This window comes from Salmo trutta, chromosome 12 (assembly GCF_901001165.1).
Source record: "Salmo trutta chromosome 12, fSalTru1.1, whole genome shotgun sequence".
NCBI classification, from domain to species: Eukaryota; Metazoa; Chordata; class Actinopteri; order Salmoniformes; family Salmonidae; genus Salmo; species Salmo trutta.
The window spans coordinates 43,619,174-43,640,764 of NC_042968.1; the positions used below are offsets into that span (position 1 = coordinate 43,619,174).

The window sequence follows — 21,591 nt, forward strand, 5'->3', positions numbered from 1 at the left end:
GGAGAGAGAGAGAGACAGGAGGAGGGAGAGAGACAGGAGGAAAGAGAAGAGAGAGAGACAGGAGAGAGACAGGAGGAGAGAGGAGAGAGAGAGACGGGAGGAGAGAGAGAGAGAAAGGAGGAGAGAGGAGGGAGAGAGACAGGAGGAGAGAGGAGAGAGAGAGATGGGAGGAGAGAGGAGAGAGAGAGAAAGGAGGAGAGATGAAAAGAGAGAGACAGGAGGAGGGAGAGAGACAGGAGGAAAGAGAAGAGAGAGCGACAGGAGAGAGACAGGAGGAGAGAGGAGAGAGTGAGAGAGAGAGAGAGAGAGAGAGAGAGAAAGGAGAAGAGAGGAGAGAGATAGAGAGGAGAGAGCGAGAGAGAGAAAGGAGAAGAGAGATAGACAGGAGGAGAGAGGAGAGGGGAGAAAGAGACAGGAGAAGAGAGGAGAGAGAGACAGGAGGAGAGAGGAGAGAGACAGGAGAGAGAAGAGAGAAAGTGTTAATTCTCAGACTTCATTTTACAGTCAAGAGTATAGTATCAGTATTTAAAACCTGAGGTCCAGTTTACAGACCGATCTGATTCTACAGTTAAGAGTATAGTATCAGTATTTAAAACCTGAGGTCCAGTTTGCAGATCAATCTGATTCTACAGTTAAGAGTATAGTATCAGTATTTAAAACCTGAGGTCCAGTTTACAGATCAATCTGATTCTACAGTTAAGAGTATAGTATCAGTATTTAAAACCTGAGGTCCAGTTTGCAGATCAATCTGATTCTACAGTTAAGAGTATAGTATCAGTATTTAAAACCTGAGGTCCAGTTTACAGATCAATCTGATTCTACAGTTAAGAGTATAGTATTGTCATGACGTTGGCCTCTTTGGGTACAGGAAGGACAGTTGACACCCCTCCCCTTTGTACCATCACCCAACCTACCTTCCCCCCCCAACCCAGGGTTGTAAAAATTCCAAGAGGAGAATCTACTACAACATGTTTCATAGAGAGACAAAGGAAATTCTTCCAACTCATAGAATTGGAGAACCGAGCGACATGTGTGTTCTGGAGAAGATATGGAAGATTGATGAAGACTCCAGCTACGAACTGATCCGCTTGGTACAATTTTGTGATACTCAGAAGAGACAATATAGCCATATTACCCTAAAACGGTCTACATGATAGCCTCAGCGATGAGACTCAAATCCACATGGTTGTATAAAATGTATTAATAAGGTTAAAACTATTTGTAATACATTGAGATGCTATGTACTGATGTTAATGTGATAGACTTGGTTACAGGAATACAAACTCACTCCATTGTGAGTTTGGCCCATAGGTTTGACCAGCCAAGTACTCTACTGAAAGTGAACCATACCACGTGGTTAACTTTTAGACTATTGATACCGACAGAATAAGAACAAGTCTTTGATATTAATTATTAGTCTGCAGCTAAGTAAATTATATCATTGAACGCGAAGACCAACCACATCCATTCTATGACGACATTCATGAATGTCGCTCTGAAAGATCCATTCTAACCGAGAGAGAGAGAGAGAGAACGCTGACAAACTCTCCATCAGAACAAAACTCTCCAACAAGAATCCCGACGACACATGAGCGTAAATATATATTGATTGCAATTGTTCCCGAACGAGTGAGCCTTCAATTGTCAATTGTTAATATTAATGAACTCTGTGTAACTTCTCAGCTTACCGTTTTATGACCCATTGTCTAACAGACCAGCCATGCTTGTTAGCCATTAGGGCACATTACTATACCAATCCTTTGTGACGATAATTACTGTTTGTATGTTTTCTGTTAATTACTTAGTGTAGTAAATAAATGATTTTAAGACAATTGATGTATGGATGATTTTAGTAAAGACTGGGTTCGTGCAGATAACCAAGAATTTACAACTTTCATGATGAGACTGAAAATAATATACGGGTTAATATTGACTGCTATCGATGTAAAATATTACTAAGTATTTTAAGAGTTTATTCAGAAGATAACAGCTCTATAAACGTTCTTCTGTGGTGCCCCGACTTTCTAGTTAATTACATTTACATGATTAGCTTAATCAGGTAATATTAATTACAGAGAAATAATTTTATAAGTTAGCATGTCATATCACTTAATCCGGCATAGCCAAAGACACGACAGTATCAGTATTTAAAACCTGAGGTCCAGTTTGCAGATCAATCTGATTCTACAGTTAAGAGTATAGTATCAGTATTTAAAACCTGAGGTCCAGTTTACAGATCAATCTGATACCAATAAATCACTCACTGAGTTTGATTTGAGGGTGAGGTGCTCCCCATCCTGCTCCAAGGTGATTGGCTGAGACTTGAGAGGCGGGGAGAGAGTGAGGTCCCTGTGCAGGGGCCACTCCTCCTGCTCCGCCCCCACATTCAGAGTGTCCAGCATCTGTACAGAGTCCATGGAGCCCTCCTTGACCGGCCGCAGGCCCCGCGGGCGCAGCCTGCTTTTGGGGCCCGGGCCAGGGGACATCTGGGTAGTGGAGTCCAGAGGCTGGAACCTCATGTCTACTGTGTAGTCTCCCAGCCTGTCCTCCTCCTCCTCTCGGTCCGTGAGGCGCGAGTGGGCAGGGCTCCACCGCATGGCGCCGTCGGCAGTCCAGCCCCCTGCGGGGCTGTCGAGCCCGGGGTCGGGCAAGGCATGCTTGCTAAGCTTGTGATTGGATGAGATGTGCTGTTGCTTGGAATGGTGGTTGGAGTACACATGCTCTCGGGGGTAGTTGTGATTGGCTGAGGAGACATGGTCCTTTGGGATGTGATTGGAGCAGGTATAATCTTGGCACGACTTGTGATTGGAAGAAGCATGCTCAGAAGTCTTGTGATTGGACAGATTATGCTCCAAGGCTTTGTGATTGGATGAAATGTGCACCTGCTGCTTGTAATTGGAAGAGGCATTCTCACAGGCCCTGTGATTGGTGGATGAGGAGGAATGATCCCATGTTTTGTGATTGGACGGCATGTACTCCCTCGACTTGTGATTGGATGAAGTGTGCTTTGAGGGCTTCTGGTTGTACGAGGAGGAGGAGTGCTCCCACAACCTATAGGAAGAGGAAGTGTGCTCCCGGGACTTCTCCCTCGGTTTGTGGTTGGACGGGGCCTGCTCGTGGCCGTTGACTTGTCCCTCCTGCTCCTCCAGTAGAGATGGCGTGGTGGATCGGCTGCTGTGAACCCCCCGGTCTGGATACAGGTCCTCTGTCCAGTTGTTAGCTCCTCCCCTCTGGAGATCCATGCCCCGCCCCTCCACTAGCACCTGTATCTCTGCTCCTCCGTGGTCGTCCACAGCGCTCTGCCGCATGAAGCAGGCGTTCCTGGGACGGTGGGAGTGGCCGTGTTTAGAGGTTGGCGGGCTGCGGGGGGGTGAGGGGGGGACGCTCAGGACTGGGCTGAGGTCAGGCGTTATCACGGAAGGCGTGGTGTCCGGGGTGCACAGCTCAGGACTGTCAGTTCCCGTGGAAACGATCTCGTGGTCTTTGTTGTCCTGGTGCTTATTGGGCCGCTGGCACTCCAGACCTGACAGACAGGCAGACAGACAGGCAGACAGACAGGCAGACAGGCAGACAGACAGGCGGGAGGAGACAAAGCATAATGAATGAGGTGATTTGGCAGAGATCCACCAGACATACAGTACCGGTCTAAAATTTGGACACACCTACTCATTCCAGGGTTTTTCTTTCTTTTTTGACTATTTTCTACATTGTAGAATAATAGTGAAGACATCAAAACTATGAAATAACACATATGGAATCATGTAGTAACCAAAAAAACTGTTAAACAAATCAAAATATATTTTATATTTGAGATTCTTCAAAGTAGCCACCCTTTGCCTTGATGACATCTTTGCACACTCTTGGCATTCTCTCAACCAGCTCCATGAGGTAGTCCCTGGAATGCATTTCAATTAAACGGTTTGCCTTGTTAAAAGTTAATTTGTGGAATTTCTTTCCTTTAAATTCATTTGAGCCAATCAGTTATGTTGTGACAAGGTAGGGGTGGTATACAGAAGATAGCCCTATTTGATAAAAGACCATATTATGGCAAGAACAGCTCAAATAAGCAAAGAGAAATGACAGTCCACCATTACTTTAAGACTTTGAAAGTGCAGTCACAAATACCATCAAGTGCTATGATGAAATTGGCTCTCATGAGAACCGCCACAGGAAAGGAAGACCCAGAGTACCTCTGCTGCAGAGGATAATTAGAGTTATCAGCCTCAGATTGCAACCCAAATAAATGCTTCACAGAGTTCAAGTAACAGACACATCTCAACATCAACTGTTCAGAGGAGACTGCATGAATCAGGCCTTCATGGTCAAATTGCTGCAAAGAAACCACTACTGAAGGACACCAATAAGAAAAATAGACTTGCTTGGGCCAAGAAACATGAGCAATGGACATTAGACCGGTGGAAATTTGTCCTTTGGTCTGATGAGTCAAAATTTGAGATTTTGTCTTTGTGAGATGTAGAGTCGGTGAACGGATGATCTCCGCCTGTGTGGTTCCCACCGTGAAGCATGGAGGAGGAGATATGATGATGTGGGGGTACTTTGCTGGTGACACTGTTTGTGATTTATTTAGAATTCAAGGCACACTTAACCAGCATGGCTACCACAGCATTCTGCAGCAAAACGCCATCCAATCTGGTTTGCGCTTAGCGGGACTATCATTTGTTTTTCAACAGGACAATGACCCAACACACCTCCAGGCTGTGTAAGGGCTATTTGACCAAGAAGGAGAGTGATGGGGTGCTGAATCAGATGACCTGTCCTACAGAATCACCCGACCTCAACCCAATTGAGATGGTTTGGGATGAGCTGGACCGCAGAGTGAAGAAAAAGCAGCCAACAAGTGCTCAGAACTCCTTCAAGACTGTTGGAAAAGCATTCCAGGTGAAGCTGGTTGAGAGAACGCCAAGAGTGTGCAAAACTGTCAACAAGGCAAAGGGTGGCTACTTTGAAGAATCTAAAATCTAAAATCTATTTTGATTTGTTAAACACCTTTTTGGTTACTACATGTATCCATATGTGTTATGTCATAGTGTTGATGTCTTGGCTATTATTCTACAATGTAGAAAATAGTAAAAAAGTAAAGAAAAATCCTTGAATGAGTAGGTGTTCTAAAACTTTTGACTGGTACTGTACATCAGGATTACACAGCTAGACCACTGTGTTAACTCAGGTAAGAGGACAATATAAGGAGAATAATATTACACAGCTAGACCACTGTGTTAACTCAGGTAAGAGGACAATATAATGAAAATAATATTACACAGCTAGACCACTGTGTTAACTCAGGTAAGAGGACAATGTAATGAGAATAATATTACACAGCTAGACCACTGTATTAACTCAGGTAAGAGGACAATATAATGAGAATAATATTACACAGCTAGACCGCTGTGTTAACTCAGGTAAGAGGACAATATAATGAGAATGTCACGACTTCCGCCGAAGTCAGGTCCTCTCCTTGTTCGGGCGGCGCTCGGCGCTCGGCTTCGCCGGTCTTCTAGCCATCATCGATCCCCTTTTCATTTTCCGTGTGTTTTGTCTTGTCTTTCCTCACACCTGGTTTCAATTCCCTCAATCACCTGTTGTGTATTTAACCCAATTATTTGAATTATTTTTCTCTGCCTGGTTGGGCATGTATACAGTAGTTACTGTAGCTAAGTCAATTTCTCTGTGATTGACTCACCATTGGATTCACCATTTCCATGGATATGGAAGGACGGCGAGAGTTCCTTGGCAGCGACCCTGGCCATCCGGCATTCCTCGCTAGCCTTCAGGGCCACACCTTCAGCTGCATCCGCCTTTCCCCTGGCGTGGCTCATCCTGAGAGACAGAGAGAGACAGAGAGAGAGAGACACAGAGAGAGAGACCGAGAGAGAGTCAGAGAGAAAGACACAGAGAGAAAGACACAGAGAGAGAGACAGAGAGATAGAGACAGAGAGAGAGACAGAGAGAGACAGAGAGAGAGAGACACAGAGAGAGAGACCGAGAGAGAGACAGAGAGAAAGACACAGAGAGAAAGACACAGAGAGAGAGACAGAGAGAGAGACAGAGAGAAAGACACAGAGAAAGAGAGACAGATAATAAAATACTTGATGTAGATGCTGTGTGTAGATTTAAATCTGTGTGTAGATTGTCTTGGTGCTTGTATGTTGCCTTAAGGACTGTTGTGTACAGTCATGGCCAAAAGTTTTGAGAATGACACAAATATAAATTTTCACAAAGTCTGATGGCTCAGTTTGTATGAGGGCAATTTGCATATACTCCAGAATGTTATGAAGAGTGATCAGATGAACTGCAATTAATTGCAAAGTCCCTCTTTGCCATGCAAATGAACTGAATCCCCAAAAAACATTTCCACTGCATTTCAGCCCTGCCACAAAAGGACCAGCTGACATCATGTGTTGACGAGGACAAAGCTGGAAATCACTCTGTCATGCTGATTGAGATTGAATAACAGACTGGAAGCTTCAAAAGGAGGGTGGTGCTTGGAATCACTGTTCTTCCTCTGCCAACCATGGTTACCTGCAAGGAAACACGTGCCGTCAACATTGCTTTGCATAAAAAGGTCTTCACAGGCAAGGATATTGCTGCCAGTAATATTGCACCTAAATCAACCATTTATCGGATGATCAAGAACTTCAAGGAGAGCGGTTCAATTGTTGTAAAGAAGGCTTCAGGGCGCCCAAGAAAGTCCAGCAAGCGCCAGGACCGTCTCCTAAAGTTGATTCAGCTGCGGGATCGGGGCACCACCAGTACAGAGCTTGCTCAGGAATGGCAGCAGGCAGGTGTGAGTGCATCTTCATACACAATGAGGTGAAGACTTTTGGAGGATGGCCTGGTGTCAAGAAGGGCAGCAAAGAAGCCACTTCTCTCCAGGAAAAACACCAGGGACAGACTGATATTCTGCAAAAGGTACAGGGATTGGACTGCTGAGGACTGGGGTAAAGTCATTTTCTCTGATGAATCCCCTTTCCGATTGTTTGGGGCATCTGGAAAAAGCTTGTCCGGAGAAGACAAGGTGAGCGCTACCATCAGTCCTGTGTCTTGCTAACAGTAAAGCATCCTGAGACCATTCATGTGTGGGGTTGCTTCTCAGCCAAGGGAGTGGGCTCACTCACAATTTTGCCTAAGAACACAGCCATGAATAAAGAATGGTACCAACACATCCTCCAAGAGCAACTTCTCCCAACCATCCAGGAACAGTTTGGTGACGAACAATGCCCTTTCCAACATGATGGTGCACCTTGCCATAAGGCAAAAGTGATAACTAAGTGGCTTGGGGAGCAAAACATCGATATTTTGAGTCCATGGCCAGGAAACTCCCCAGACCTTAATCCCATTGAGAACTTGTGGTCAATCCTCAAGAGCGCGGGTGGACAAACAAAAACCCACAAATTCTGACAAACTCCAAGCATTGATTATGCAAGAATGGGCTGCCATCAGTCAGGATGTGGCCCAGAAGTTAATTGACAGCATGCCAGGGCGGATTGCAGAGGTCTTGAAAAAGAAGGGTCAACACTGCAAATATTGACTCTTTGCATCAACTTCATGTAATTGTCAATAAAAGCCTTTGACACTTATGAAATGCTTGTAATTATACTTCAGTATTCCATAGTAACATCTGACAAAAATATCTAAAGACACTGAAGCAGAAAACTTTGTGGAAATTAATATTTGTGTCATTCTCAAAACTTTTGGCCACGACTGTAATTGTCTGGCCTGTTTTTTCTTTACCAGGATGGTTCTCTTTTTGAGACTGTTCCTCCAGTGAGTATAATATTTTCCCAGAACATTCCAGGAAATGGCCTGGTTTTCTGTTCAGCCCTTTTCATCTATTTTATGTGTTGACGATAGAATGACATCCAGAACCTATTTTCTGATAACATTCCACTCTTTGTGTCAAATGTGTTTGGCATGACAAGGATTGGCAAGGAGTGGAATGTTTCCACAGACCGATCCCAACAGGACAGCACAGCCACCCACTGTATCACCATGATCCCAACAGGACAGCACAGCCACCCACTGTATCACCATGATCCCAACAGGACAGCTCAGCCACCCACTGTATCACCATGATCCCAACAGGACAGCTCAGCCATCCACTTTATCACTATGATCCCAACAGGACAGCACAGCCATCCACTGTATCACCATGATCCCAACAGGACAGCTCAGCCATCCACTTTATCACTATGATCCCAACAGGACAGCACAGCCATCCACAGTATCACCATGATCCCAACAGGACAGCTCAGCCATCCACTTTATCACTATGATCCCAACAGGACAGCACAGCCATCCACAGTATCACTATGATCCCAACAGGACTGCTCAGCCATCCACTTTATCACTATGATCCCAACAGGACAGCACAGCCATCCACAGTATCACCATGATCCCAACAGGACAGCTCAGCCATCCACTTTATCACTATGATCCCAACAGGACAGCACAGCCATCCACAGTATCACCATGATCCCAACAGGACAGCTCAGCCATCCACTTTATCACTATGATCCCAACAGGACAGCACAGCCATCCACAGTATCACTATGATCCCAACAGGACTGCTCAGCCATCACTGTATCACTATGATCCCAACATGACAGCACAGCCATCCACTGTATCACTATGATCCCAACAGGACAGCACAGCCATCCACAGTATCACTATGATCCCAACAGGACAGCACAGCCATCCACTGTATCACTATGATCCCGAACAGGACAGCACAGCCATCCACTGTATCACTATGATCCCAACAGGACAGCACAGCCATCCACTGTATCACTATGATCCCAACAGGACAGCTCAGCCATCCACTGTATCACTATGATCCCAACAGGACAGCACAGCCATCCACAGTATCACTATGATCCCAACAGGACTGCTCAGCCATCCACTGTATCACTATGATCCCAACAGGACAGCTCAGCCATCCACTGTATCACTATGATCCCAACAGGACAGCACAGCCATCCACAGTATCACTATGATCCCAACAGGACTGCTCAGCCATCACTGTATCACTATGATCCCAACAGGACAGCACAGCCATCCACTGTATCACTATGATCCCAACAGGACAGCTCAGCCATCCACTGTATCACTATGATCCCAACAGGACAGCACAGCCATCCACAGTATCACTATGATCCCAACAGGACTGCTCAGCCATCACTGTATCACTATGATCCCAACAGGACAGCACAGCCATCCAATGTATCACCATGATCCCAACAGGACTGCTCAGCCATCCACTGTATCACTATGATCCCAACAGGACAGCTCAGCCATCCACTGTATCTCTATGATCCCAACAGGACAGCACAGCCATCCACAGTATCACTATGATCCCAACAGGACAGCACAGCCATCCACTGTATCACTATGATCCCGAACAGGACAGCACAGCCATCCACTGTATCACTATGATCCCAACAGGACAGCACAGCCATCCACTGTATCATTATGATCCCAACAGGACAGCTCAGCCATCCACTGTATCACTATGATCCCAACAGGACAGCTCAGCCATCCACTGTATCACTATGATCCCAACAGGACTGCTCAGCCATCCACTGTATCACTATGATCCCAACAGGACTGCTCAGCCATCCACTGTATCACTATGATCCCAACAGGACTGCTCAGCCAATCCACTGTATCACTATGATCCCAACAGGACTGCTCAGCCAGAATCTGGCTGACCTGTTATCTCAGTACGGTACAACCATACTGCTTGAAGAGTTGCTGAGACTACAGGTCTATCGGACCCCTAGGGACAGTTTACCTGACCCAGATTAAACCTATTTCTGGACTAAAAAACAACCTTTCATGGATTTTCTGAACTAGGCCTTTTAGTCTGGAAACCGGCCCATTTGGCACATCGCAAGATAACAGAGAATCTATAAGTGCACTTGTCAAAGACAAAGATGTTTGCCACCTTCTCCGGTTCTCAAACCTAAGCCTAACCTTAGCCCTAGCTTTAACCCAACTACAGTTACCACAGCAACAGAGATCAACACCATGGGTCTATTTCTCACCTGGACAGGGCAATCTCTGCCTTCTGCTTGGCGATGTCTGCAGCCTTCTCAGCCGCTTCCACAGCCCGCTCCACCTTTTCCCTGATCTTACTGGCTCTCAGAGGAATCAGGTTCTTCCGCTTCCCACTGACCAGCGCGTTCTGCTTGTACTTCCCTTCCTCTTTGGTGCCGTCGGGGAACGTTGTACAGCCATAACCGTGGCGCTTGTTGGCCACCCACTCCCCCTCGTAGCGTAGACCGTCAGAGCGCCGGCTCACGCCCCAACCCGCCCGCTGGTCGCTGCGCCACTCGCCGGCGTAGGCCTCGGTGACTGTGGCATCCACAGGAGCACCCTGCTCGCCATCCTGGCTAGCGTTGGAGTGTATGTCGGAGGCGGCAGAGGAGACGGTGCTCATACCGGCCTCACTGCAGAACGAGCTCTGTTTACTCAGCTGGCTGGCCAGGGAACTCTTGGACTCGGAGCGACGCAGCTTCAGACCACTCAGGATCGACTGACGGAAACGGCCTGGGATATGAGACGACAACGTTATTTATCCTACAATACGATATGATACAACTTTACAGAAATGGACAACTGACATACAAACACAAGCATGACATAATAACACATGCAATGGGAAATCCAGTCCATATCAAAGTCCAAGGCCAATAGACTAGAAAAGCAGGGCTAATGGATATTTAAGTGTTAGCCCATAGAGCCCGACCAGCTGCCCACAAACAGCACATCAGAAGTGTCACCTTTCCTCTTCCCCCGACGGTCAGCCTCGCTGGGTGCAGTTAGAGCGAAGCCCCCCCTCCCCACAGGACTCCCGACCAGCCCGCCCCCCACCACCCCGTCGGCAGGCGAGACGGCGGTCCCGGTGCCGTCCTCCAGCAGGGTGGGGGGCCCGTGGCTGTGCTCGGAGCGGAGGGAGTTTATGGACGTTCGGAGCGGGTAGAGGATGACGGCCGCCATGCCGTATGGCACGCTCTGCCGGACCCCATAGCCGTGCCGCATCCCCCCCAGCCACTGGCCCTGGAACGTACCTATAGGAAGGAGTCACAGGTCAAGGGTCAAATTATAGGGCGATCTGAGGGCATGCATTGCACCACAAAACCAATTAGGTCACCCCCCAGAAATGTGCATGGATGGAAAGAGGCATAACATAAGGCTTATTATGAGACATTATGAAAGGCTCTTAGTGCTTATAACAAGTTATAAAGCATTATACCTACATGCTTTGTGACATTGTATAATCATTGGGAGAAAATTCTCACTTTGGGTAGCAGGAAGTGACTAACTGATATCACACACATGGTTTGTTAATTCCGTTTTAATCAACTAGGGCCTAAAAGAGAGAGACATTATCTTACATCAACATTCGAGCTCTGCTACCTGGCTTACCTGGTGAAAGGGGTCTAATAGGACTGTATGATGGGATGACTGGTCTGAAACAACTATCTATACATGAAAGCAATATGGGGACTTTATAGGAGTAAGGGACCGACACATCATGCCATGACAACAGTTTAACCCTTGTGTGGTGTTCGGGTCTCTGGGACCCGTTTTCAATGTTTACTCAAATAAAAATGATACAATTAATTATTTTGTTCAACCTGAGACTCATTGACCTTGGCTAATTTTCATTGAACGCACACTGTGAACCCCCTACACATTTATATTACATATGAGGTGTTAGGTCAGCTGGACCGCAGGGTAATAAAAGTGTGGGAAAGTGTGTGTGTAGGTGAAAACAAGTAAAAATGAAACAAAAAGGTTTGCTGAGTGCCTTCACTCTGTCTTCCTCCTCCCTGGGCCTGCTGTTTACACACAGCACCAAGAACCTGTCTGTCTCCTTGCCTGTCTGCCTGTCTCCTGCTTGTCTCACACTCTTTACCCTTTGTAGTGTGTGAAACTACACAATGTCTTGCGGGAACCTGCACAATGTTATTACAGTATATTATTTCGATACATTATTTTGATACATTGTTAAAAATTCAGTATGTTCCCACACTCTACCCCAGCCAGGTGCAAATTGGGGGAGGGACACAACAAATAAATAGCTTTGCATGTGTGACTCCTTACCACAATCAATCAGGAGGGCCTTAGAATTTTTTTTTTTACAGAGCGAGAAGCTAGCGTGGAAGGAACGGAAGATGAAGAAATTTCAGAATATAAGGATCATGTCTCTGTCAATTCGGAGTCTGACTGTGAGTTGGAAGAAGAGGATGAGATTGACCCTCAGCCAGCCCCAGGACCAGCCCGTTAGCAACCAGCTCATCAGCAGCCTACAGGAGGAGAAATATGGATGTCTAAAAAGGGTGAATTGGTGTTCTTGCCCAAGGAACGAGCCGCCCCGCATGACTGCTAATGGAATAAGGAGGCAACCAGGGCCGACGCGGATGGTGGGTACTCATTTCATACAAGTAGTGTAGGACATAAAGTCTTCTTTGAACTGTTCATCCCAGACACCATCCAGAAAATCATTCTGGACTGCACTAATTTGGAGGGAAGGTATGTTTTTGGAGAGAGATGGAAGGAGTTGGACCAAACTCATTTACATGCATACTTTGGGGTTCTTATCCTTGTTGGTGTTTTCAGATCCAATGGGGAATCCACAGAATCCATGTGGGATGGAGAAATTGGCAGATAACTTTTCCGTGCAATAATTTCTATGGAAAACCACATTATTTCCAGGATTATCCAGACAAGTGAATGGACAGGCTTCCCCTGTTTTACAACCCTGGGCCCAACGTTACTGTTGATGAGCAGCTTATGCCATTTAGGGGCCGCTGCCCTTCAGGCAGTACATACCGTCTAAACCCACAAAATCTGGAATCAAGATCTGGGCTGCCTGTGATGCTGCTTCATCATATGCGTGGAACTTGCAAGTGTATACGGGGAAGCTAGATGGCGGAGCCCCTGAGAAGAACCAAGGGATGAGTGTTGTCCTGGACGAGACACAGGGACTCCGTGTCCACAACATCAGGATGCAATAACTTTTTTATTTTGCACAAGCTGGGAGAGGAGCTCCTCAAGAGGAAGCTGACGATAGTAGGAACATTACGAAAAAACAAGCAAATGCTCCCACCTCAGCTGTTGAATACACAGAACAGGCCTATCAATTCCTCTAAGTTTGTATTCATGGCCGACACGTCCCTAGTGTCCAACTTGCCAAAGAAAGAATGTGGTACTCATGAGTACTCTGCATAGGGATGGGAGAATCTGTGGCCAGGAATATCAAAAACCAGAAATCATAATGGATTACAATGCCACAAAGGAGGGGTGGACAATTTAGACAAGCTGGTGATTGGCTACAGCTGCAAAAGAAGAACCCTACGCTGGCCACTTGGGATACTCTTCAACATTTTTGGACATCTCGGCGTACAACGAGTTTGTCATCTGGCAGGCGTTGAACCCAGATTGGAACAGGGGGAAGCTCCAGAGGAGATGACTATTTCTCAAAGAGCTGGGCAAAGCATTGGAAAGACCTCAAATTCAGAGGAGGTGTCACATCCCAAGGACCCCAGCTTCTGCAGTCATCGTGACGAGGATTAAGGAGGAGGATGCTGGTGACCCATCCTCCCGACCTACAGAACCAACAACTCCAATACCGGAAGTAAGTGTGAGTGATGATGTTGCATGTGTGTGTGTCTGACTCTCCTACCTTGGCCTGCTGTAACTATATATGTGAGTGAGTGAGTGAGTGAGTGAGTGAGTGAGTGAGTGAGTGAGTGAGATGTTAGTAAAATCCCTGAACTAGGAGTTTTCATCATTCTAGATTACAGCCACAAGCAACAAGAAGAAGCGCTGTGATGTGTGTGGACCCAAGAAGGACAGGAAGACACAGTTTCATGCATCAAGTGCAATACATTGTCACACGCTGATCTGTTTCACCTCTCCTTGTGATTGTCTCCACCCCCTCCAGGTGTCGCTTATTATCCCTGGTGTATTTATCCCTGTGTTTCCTGTCTCTCTGTGACAGTGTATTTATCCCTGTGTTTCCTGTCTCTCTGTGACAGTGTATTTATCCCTGTGTTTCCTGTCTCTCTGTGACAGTGTATTTCTCCCTGTGTTTCCTGTCTCTCTGGGACAGTGTATTTATCCCTGTGTTTCCTGTCTCTCTGGGACAGTGTATTTATCCCTGTGTTTCCTGTCTCTCTGTGACAGTGTATTTATCCCTGTGTTTCCTGTCTCTCTGTGACAGTGTATTTCTCCCTGTGTTTCCGGTCTCTCTGGGACAGTGTATTTATCCCTGTGTTTCCTGTCTCTCTGTGACAGTGTATTTCTCCCTGTGTTTCCTGTCTCTCTGTGTATTTATCCCTGTGTTTCCTGTCTGTCTGAGCCAGTGTATGTATCCCTGTGTTTCCTGTCTCTCTGGGACAGTGTATTTATCCCTGTTTCCTGTCTCTCTGAGCCAGTGTATTTATCCCTGTGTTTCCTGTCTGTCTGAGCCAGTGTATTTATCCCTGTGTTTCCTGTCTCTCTGAGCCAGTGTATTTATCCCAGTGTTTCCTGTCTCTCTGGGACAGTGTATTTATCCCTGTGTTTCCTGTCTCTCTGTGTATTTATCCCTGTGTTTCCTGTCTGTCTGAGCCAGTGTATTTATCCCTGTGTTTCCTGTCTCTCTGAGCCAGTGTATTTTTCCCTGTGTTTCCTGTCTCTCTGGGACAGTGTATTTATCCCTGTGTTTCCTGTCTCTCTGTGTATTTATCCCTGTGTTTCCTGTCTCTCTGGGACAGTGTATTTATCCCTGTGTTTCCTGTCTGTCGGAGCCAGTGTATTTCTCCCTGTGTTTCCTGTCTCTCTGTGACAGTGTATGTATCCCTGTGTTTCCTGTCTCTCTGTGTATTTATCCCTGTGTTTCCTGTCTCTCTGGGACAGTGTATTTATCCCTGTGTTTCCTGTCTCTCTGTGACAGTGTATTTATCCCTGTGTTTCCTGTCTCTCTGTGACAGTGTATTTATCCCTGTGTTTCCTGTCTGTCTGAGCCAGTGTATTTCTCCCTGTGTTTCCTGTCTCTCTGGGCCAGTGTATTTATCCCTGTGTTTCCTGTCTCTCTGTGTATTTCTCCCTGTGTTTCCTGTCTCTCTGGGACAGTGTATTTATCCCTGTGTTTCCTGTCTCTCTGAGCCAGTGTATTTCTCCCTGTGTTTCCTGTCTCTCTGTGACAGTGTATTTATCCCTGTGTTTCCTGTCTCTGTGACAGTGTATTTATCCCTGTGTTTCCTGTCTCTCTGGGACAGTGTATTTATCCCTGTGTTTCCTGTCTCTCTGGGACAGTGTATTTATCCCTGTGTTTCCTGTCTGTCTGAGCCAGTGTATTTATCCCAGTGTTTCCTGTCTCTCTGGGACAGTGTATTTATCCCAGTGTTTCCTGTCTCTCTGGGACAGTGTATTTATCCCTGTGTTTCCTGTCTCTCTGTGTATTTCTCCCTGTGTTTCCTGTCTCTCTGTGACAGTGTATTTATCCCTGTGTTTCCTGTCTCTCTGGGACAGTGTATTTATCCCTGTGTTTCCTGTCTCTCTGGGACAGTGTATTTATCCCTGTGTTTCCTGTCTGTCTGAGCCAGTGTATTTATCCCAGTGTTTCCTGTCTCTCCGGGACAGTGTATTTATCCCAGTGTTTCCTGTCTCTCTGGGACAGTGTATTTATCCCTGTGTTTCCAGTCTCTCTGTGTATTTATCCCTGTGTTTCCTGTCTCTCTGAGCCAGTGTATTTATCCCAGTGTTTCCTGTCTCTCTGGGACAGTGTATTTATCCCTGTGTTTCCTGTCTCTCTGGGACAGTGTATTTATCCCTGTGTTTCCTGTCTCTCTGGGACAGTGTATTTATCCCTGTGTTTCCTGTCTGTCTGAGCCAGTGTATTTATCCCAGTGTTTCCTGTCTCTCCGGGACAGTGTATTTATCCCAGTGTTTCCTGTCTCTCTGGGACAGTGTATTTATCCCTGTGTTTCCTGTCTCTCTGTGTATTTATCCCTGTGTTTCCTGTCTCTCTGAGCCAGTGTATTTATCCCTGTGTTTCCTGTCTCTCTGTGTATTTATCCCTGTGTTTCCTGTCTGTCTGAGCCAGTGTATTTCTGCCTGTGTTTCCTGTCTCTCTGGGCCAGTTCGTCTTGTATGTTTTCCAAGTCAACCAGTTTTTACCCTACTCCTGCTTCTATTCTCTTTTATTAGTCCTCACGTTTTTTTGACCTTTGCCTGTTTTCTGGACTCCGTACCCGCCTGCCTGACCATTCTGCCTGCCCTGACCTCGAGCCTGCCTGCCTGCCACTCTGTCCCTCCTGGACTCTGAACTGGTTTTGACCTTTTGCCTGTCCACGACCATTCTCTTGCCTACCCCTTTAGGATTATTTCATAAATATCAAGACTCAAACCATCTGCCTTCCATGTCTGCATCTGGGTCTCGCTTTGTGCCCTTATATAAATACATTTGCAACACAACTCTGTCTCTCATGTGGTGTGTCGAATGGCCTTAATTTGTGTTCAATGGGGCTCATTTATCATTCCCATAAAATACTGTATGTAAAATTTGTCCTTCCAATGTGTTCAGTTCAAAGCAATAAACATCAATAGTGATGAAAACCTTATTTCATTTTGATTTATTCAAGATAAACATGATTTATTCCACCCATGTCTTGATTATAATTACATTTTATTTAAAAAAAGAATAGCACTTTTATTGATAAGTGTGATCTAGCAGAGGTAAATGGCAAATATTAACCATGTATGCTGTCTATATTAACCATGTATGCTGTCTATATTAACCATGTATGCTGTCTATATTAACCATGTATGCTGTCTATATTAACCATGTATGCTGTCTATATTAACCATGTATGCTGTCTATATTAACCATGTATGCTGTCTATATTGCTTGTAATTGATACAAGTCAACATCTAAGTATTTAGTATTAAGTATGTTTACTTAAATTGTTATGGCTGTATTGTTTTAAAACCCCAATAATGTTGTGGGTCCATCAGACCCGAGAACATCGGGTGAATAACAAAAACATGAACACCACACAGGGGTTAAATATCATGGACCGAACATCATGTCATGACAACAGTGTAAATATCACGGACCGCACATCATGCCATGACAACAGTGTAAATATCACGGACCGCACATCATGTCATGACAACAGTGTAAATATCATGGACCGCACATCATGTCATGACAACAGTGTAAATATCACGGACCGCACATCATGCCATGACAACAGTGTAAATATCACGGACCGCACATCATGTCATGACAACAGTGTAAATATCACGGACCGCACATCATGTCATGACAACAGTGTAAATATCACGGACCGCACTTCATGTCATGACAACAGTGTAAATATCACGGACCGCACATCATGTCATGACAACAGTGTAAATATCACGGACCGCACATCATGTCAAGACAACAGTGTAAATATCACGGACCGCACATCATGTCATGACAACAGTGTAAATATCACGGACCGCACTTCATGTCATGACAACAGTGTAAATATCATGGACCGCACATCATGTCATGACAACAATGTAAATATCACGGACCGCACATCATGTCATGACAACAGTGTAAATATCACGGACCGCACATCATGCCATGACAACAGTGTAAATATCACGGACCGCACATCATGTCATGACAACAGTGTAAATATCACGGACCGCACATCATGCCATGACAACAGTGTAAATATCACGGACCGCACATCATGTCATGACAACAGTGTAAATATCACGGACCGCACATCATGTCATGACAACAGTGTAAATATCACGGACCGCACATCATGTCATGACAACAGTGTAAATATCATGGACCGCACATCATGTCATGACAACAGTGTAAATATCACGGACCGCACATCATGTCATGACAACAGTGTAAATATCACGGACCGCACATCATGTCATGACAACAGTGTAAATATCACGGACCGCACATCATGTCATGACAACAGTGTAAATATCACGGACCGCACATCATGCCATGACAACAGTGTAAATATCACAGACCGCACATCATGTCATGACAACAGTGTAAATATCACAGACCGCACATCATGTCATGACAACAGTGTAAATATCACAGACTGCACATCATGTCATGACAACAGTGTAAATATCACGGACCGCACAAAACTGATCATCAAATAATGATCAGTTTTGTCGTATGTTGTTTTTATACAATAGATTGTTTAAAGAGTGTTTTCATCTCATTTCAGTAGTGAGGCTTTTAACACGAACATATACACGTTTTAGTGGCCGGTATATGACTAATAAACGGTATCCCCCCCCCCATTTCAATCGTCTAAAAACAGAGGAATGACATGTCATGAAACTTCGCTGTGGTGTGTCTGTCAAAGTGTAAGAGATCGGGACCTGTCCATGGTGCTGAAATGTAGATCGCAACAGACAAATCTATGCTGCGCCGACCCCATGTAAATACCGATTCATGGGATGTGGAAAATGTGTCAACTCGTGCGTGCTATATTAATCTGTCTGCGGTCTCCCAGGTGAGAGACCGAAGAGAGAGAGGTGCTCTCTCGTGACGCAGTCTTTATTTGTATTTATTTTTATCTCGTTCTGGAGTGTTATTACGCTACTTCATAAACCAAATAACACCAAGGTTACCTCCTGGTATGTAAACCATTGCGGTATATTGACAGTAGACTATAGGCTACGCTGGTAAACAACCTCTAGCTACACCAATGCAGCAGCGACGGATCTTGTTTCCATGGTCCCCTCTGCATCACTTATTGACCTCTCTCTCTCTCTCTCTCTCTCTCTCTCTCTCTCTCTCTCTCTACCTTTCCCTTTTTCTCTCTACATTTTAAGTAGCCTAATCAAATTAATACATTTTAAAAGTTAAGTTAAGTGACCAATATTAAGACAATATTGAAGCGTTTGAGGTCAAGGAATAGCTACTCTGATTGTTAAGGAGGCAGAACGATAACTGGGCTTGCTGGGAGCATAAGACTGTGTGGCTACACAATATAGGACGACTTGGGAGAATGATGCCGGGCAACAGACAGCACATCAGTATCAGCAGTAAAAATACAGCCAGACTTTCCTGTACTGTGCCTTATCTAGATCAAGAGTAGACCCACAATTCATCCAGATGGAATGAAACATTTAAATAACAGGGCTTTTCAGCCGTTATTCAATGACATTTTCACTTCAGTTTACAGTATTTCACTCACTTGAAAACAATAATGTAGTATTCATTTTAATGTGTTGTTGTAGGCTAGTCTAGGGAGGATTATTGTATTGTTATAGACTGGTCTAGGGAGGATTATTGTGTTGTAGACTAGTCTAGGGAGGATCATTGTGTTGTTGTAGGCTAGTCTAGGGAGGATTATTGTGGTGTTGTAGACTAGTCTAAGGAGGATTATTGTATTGTAGGCTAGTCTAGGGAGGATTATTGTGTTGTAGGCTAGTTTAGGGAGGATTATTGTATTGTGTTGCTGTAGGCTAGTCTAGGGAGGATTATTGTATTGTAGGCTAGTCTAGGGAGGATCATTGTGTTGTAGACTAGTCTAGGGAGGATCATTGTGGTGTTGTAGGCTAGTCTAGGGAGGTTTATTGTGGTGTTGTAGACTAGTCTAGGGAGGATTATTGTGTTGTAGGCTAGTCTAGGGAGGATCATTGTATTGTAGACCAGTCTAGGGAGGATCATTGTATTGTAGACTAGTCTAGGGAGGATCATTGTGGTGTTGTAGGCTAGTCTAGGGAGGATTATTGTATTGTAGACTAGTCTAGAGAGGATTATTGGGTTGTAGACTAGTCTAGGGAGGATCATTGTATTGTAGACTAGTCTAGAGAGGATTATTGGGTTGTAGACTAGTCTAGGGAGGATCATTGTATTGTAGACCAGTCTAGGGAGGATCATTGTATTGTAGACTAGTCTAGGGAGGATCATTGTGTTGTAGGCTAGTCTAGGGAGGATCATTGTATTGTATTGTTGTAGGCTAGTCTAGGGAGGATCATTGTATTGTAGACTAGTCTAGGGAGGATCATTGTGTTGTAGGCTAGTCTAGGGAGGATCATTGTGTTGTAGGCTAGTCTAGGGAGGATCATTGTATTGTAGACTAGTCTAGAGAGGATTATTGGGTTGTAGACTAGTCTAGGGAAGATCATTGTATTGTAGACCAGTCTAGGGAGGATCATTGTATTGTAGACTAGTCTAGGGAGGATCATTGTGTTGTAGGCTAGTCTAGGGAGGATCATTGTGTTGTAGGCTAGTCTAGGGAGGATTGTTGTGTTGTAGGCTAGTCTAGGGAGGATCATTGTATTGTGGTGTTGTAGGCGAGTCTAGGGAGGATTATTGTATTGTAGGCTAGTCCAGGGAGGATTATTGTATTGTAGGCTAGTCTAGGGAGGATTATTGTATTGTGTTGTTGTAGGCTAGTCTAGGGAGGATTATTGTATTGTAGGCTAGTCTAGGGAGGATTATTGTATTGTGTTGTTGTAGGCTAGTCTAGGGAGGATTATTGTATTGTAGGCTAGTCTAGGGAGGATCATTGTGTTGTAGACTAGTCTAGGGAGGATCATTGTGGTGTTGTAGGCTAGTCTAGGGAGGTTTATTGTGGTGTTGTAGACTAGTCTAGGGAGGTTTATTGTGGTGTTGTAGACTAGTCTAGGGAGGATTATTGTGTTGTAGGCTAGTTTAGGGAGGATTATTGTGTTGTAGGCTAGTCTAGGGAGGATCATTGTATTGTAGACCAGTCTAGGAAGGATCATTGTATTGTAGACTAGTCTAGGGAGGATCATTGTATTGTAGACTAGTCTAGGGAGGATCATTGTGTTGTAGGCTAGTCTAGGGAGGATCATTGTGTTGTAGGCTAGTCTAGGGAGGATCATTGTATTGTAGACTAGTCTAGGGAGGATCATTGTATTGTAGAGTAGTCTAGGGAGGATCATTGTGTTGTAGGCTAGTCTAGGGAGGATCATTGTGTTGTTGTAGGCTAGTCTAGGGAGGATCATTGTATTGTAGACCAGTCTAGGGAGGATGAGTGTGTTGTTGTAGGCTAGTCTATGGAGGATTGTTGTGTTGTAGGCTAGTCTAGGGAGGACCATTGTATTGTGGTGTTGTAGGCGAGTCTAGGGAGGATTATTGTATTGTAGGCTAGTCTAGGGAGGATTATTGTATTGTAGGCTAGTCTAGGGAGGATTATTGTGTTGTTGTAGGCTAGTCTAGGGAGGATTATTGTATTGTAGGCTAGTCTAGGGAGGATTATTGTATTGTAGGCTAGTCTAGGGAGGATCATTGTATTGTTATATACTGGTCTAGGGAGGATCATTGTGTTGTAGGCTAGTCTAGGGAGGATCATTGTGTTGTTATAGACTAGTCTAGGGAGGATCATTGTGTTGTTGTAGACTAGTCTAGGGAGGTTCATTGTGTTGTTGTAGACTAGTCTAGGGAGGATCATTGTGTTGTTGTAGACTAGTCTAGGGAGGATCATTGTATTGTGGTGTTGTAGGCTAGTCTAGGGAGGATCATTGTATTGTAGACTAGTCTAGGGAGGATCATTGTGTTGT

At 45.1% G+C, this 21,591-nt stretch overlaps 1 protein-coding gene across 2 annotated transcripts in view; it reads right to left on the reverse strand.

Annotated features, from left to right (window-relative positions):
• The window catches only part of LOC115203599 (junctophilin-3), a 34,619-nt gene that overhangs the window by 1,356 nt on the left and 11,672 nt on the right, over nt 1-21,591 (reverse strand). Inside the window, exons 2-5 of one of the 2 annotated variants that reach the window (XM_029768398.1) lie at nt 10,803-11,090; nt 10,065-10,569; nt 5,702-5,838; nt 2,265-3,523 (exon numbers count right to left, since the gene is read on the reverse strand). In XM_029768398.1, the coding sequence (XP_029624258.1) occupies nt 2,265-3,523; nt 5,702-5,838; nt 10,065-10,569; nt 10,803-11,090 (2,189 nt within the window). Of the gene's footprint in view, nt 1-2,264; nt 3,524-5,563; nt 5,598-5,701; nt 5,839-10,064; nt 10,570-10,802; nt 11,091-21,591 lie in introns of those variants that run through there. The other variant, XM_029768399.1, reaches the window with a different exon arrangement.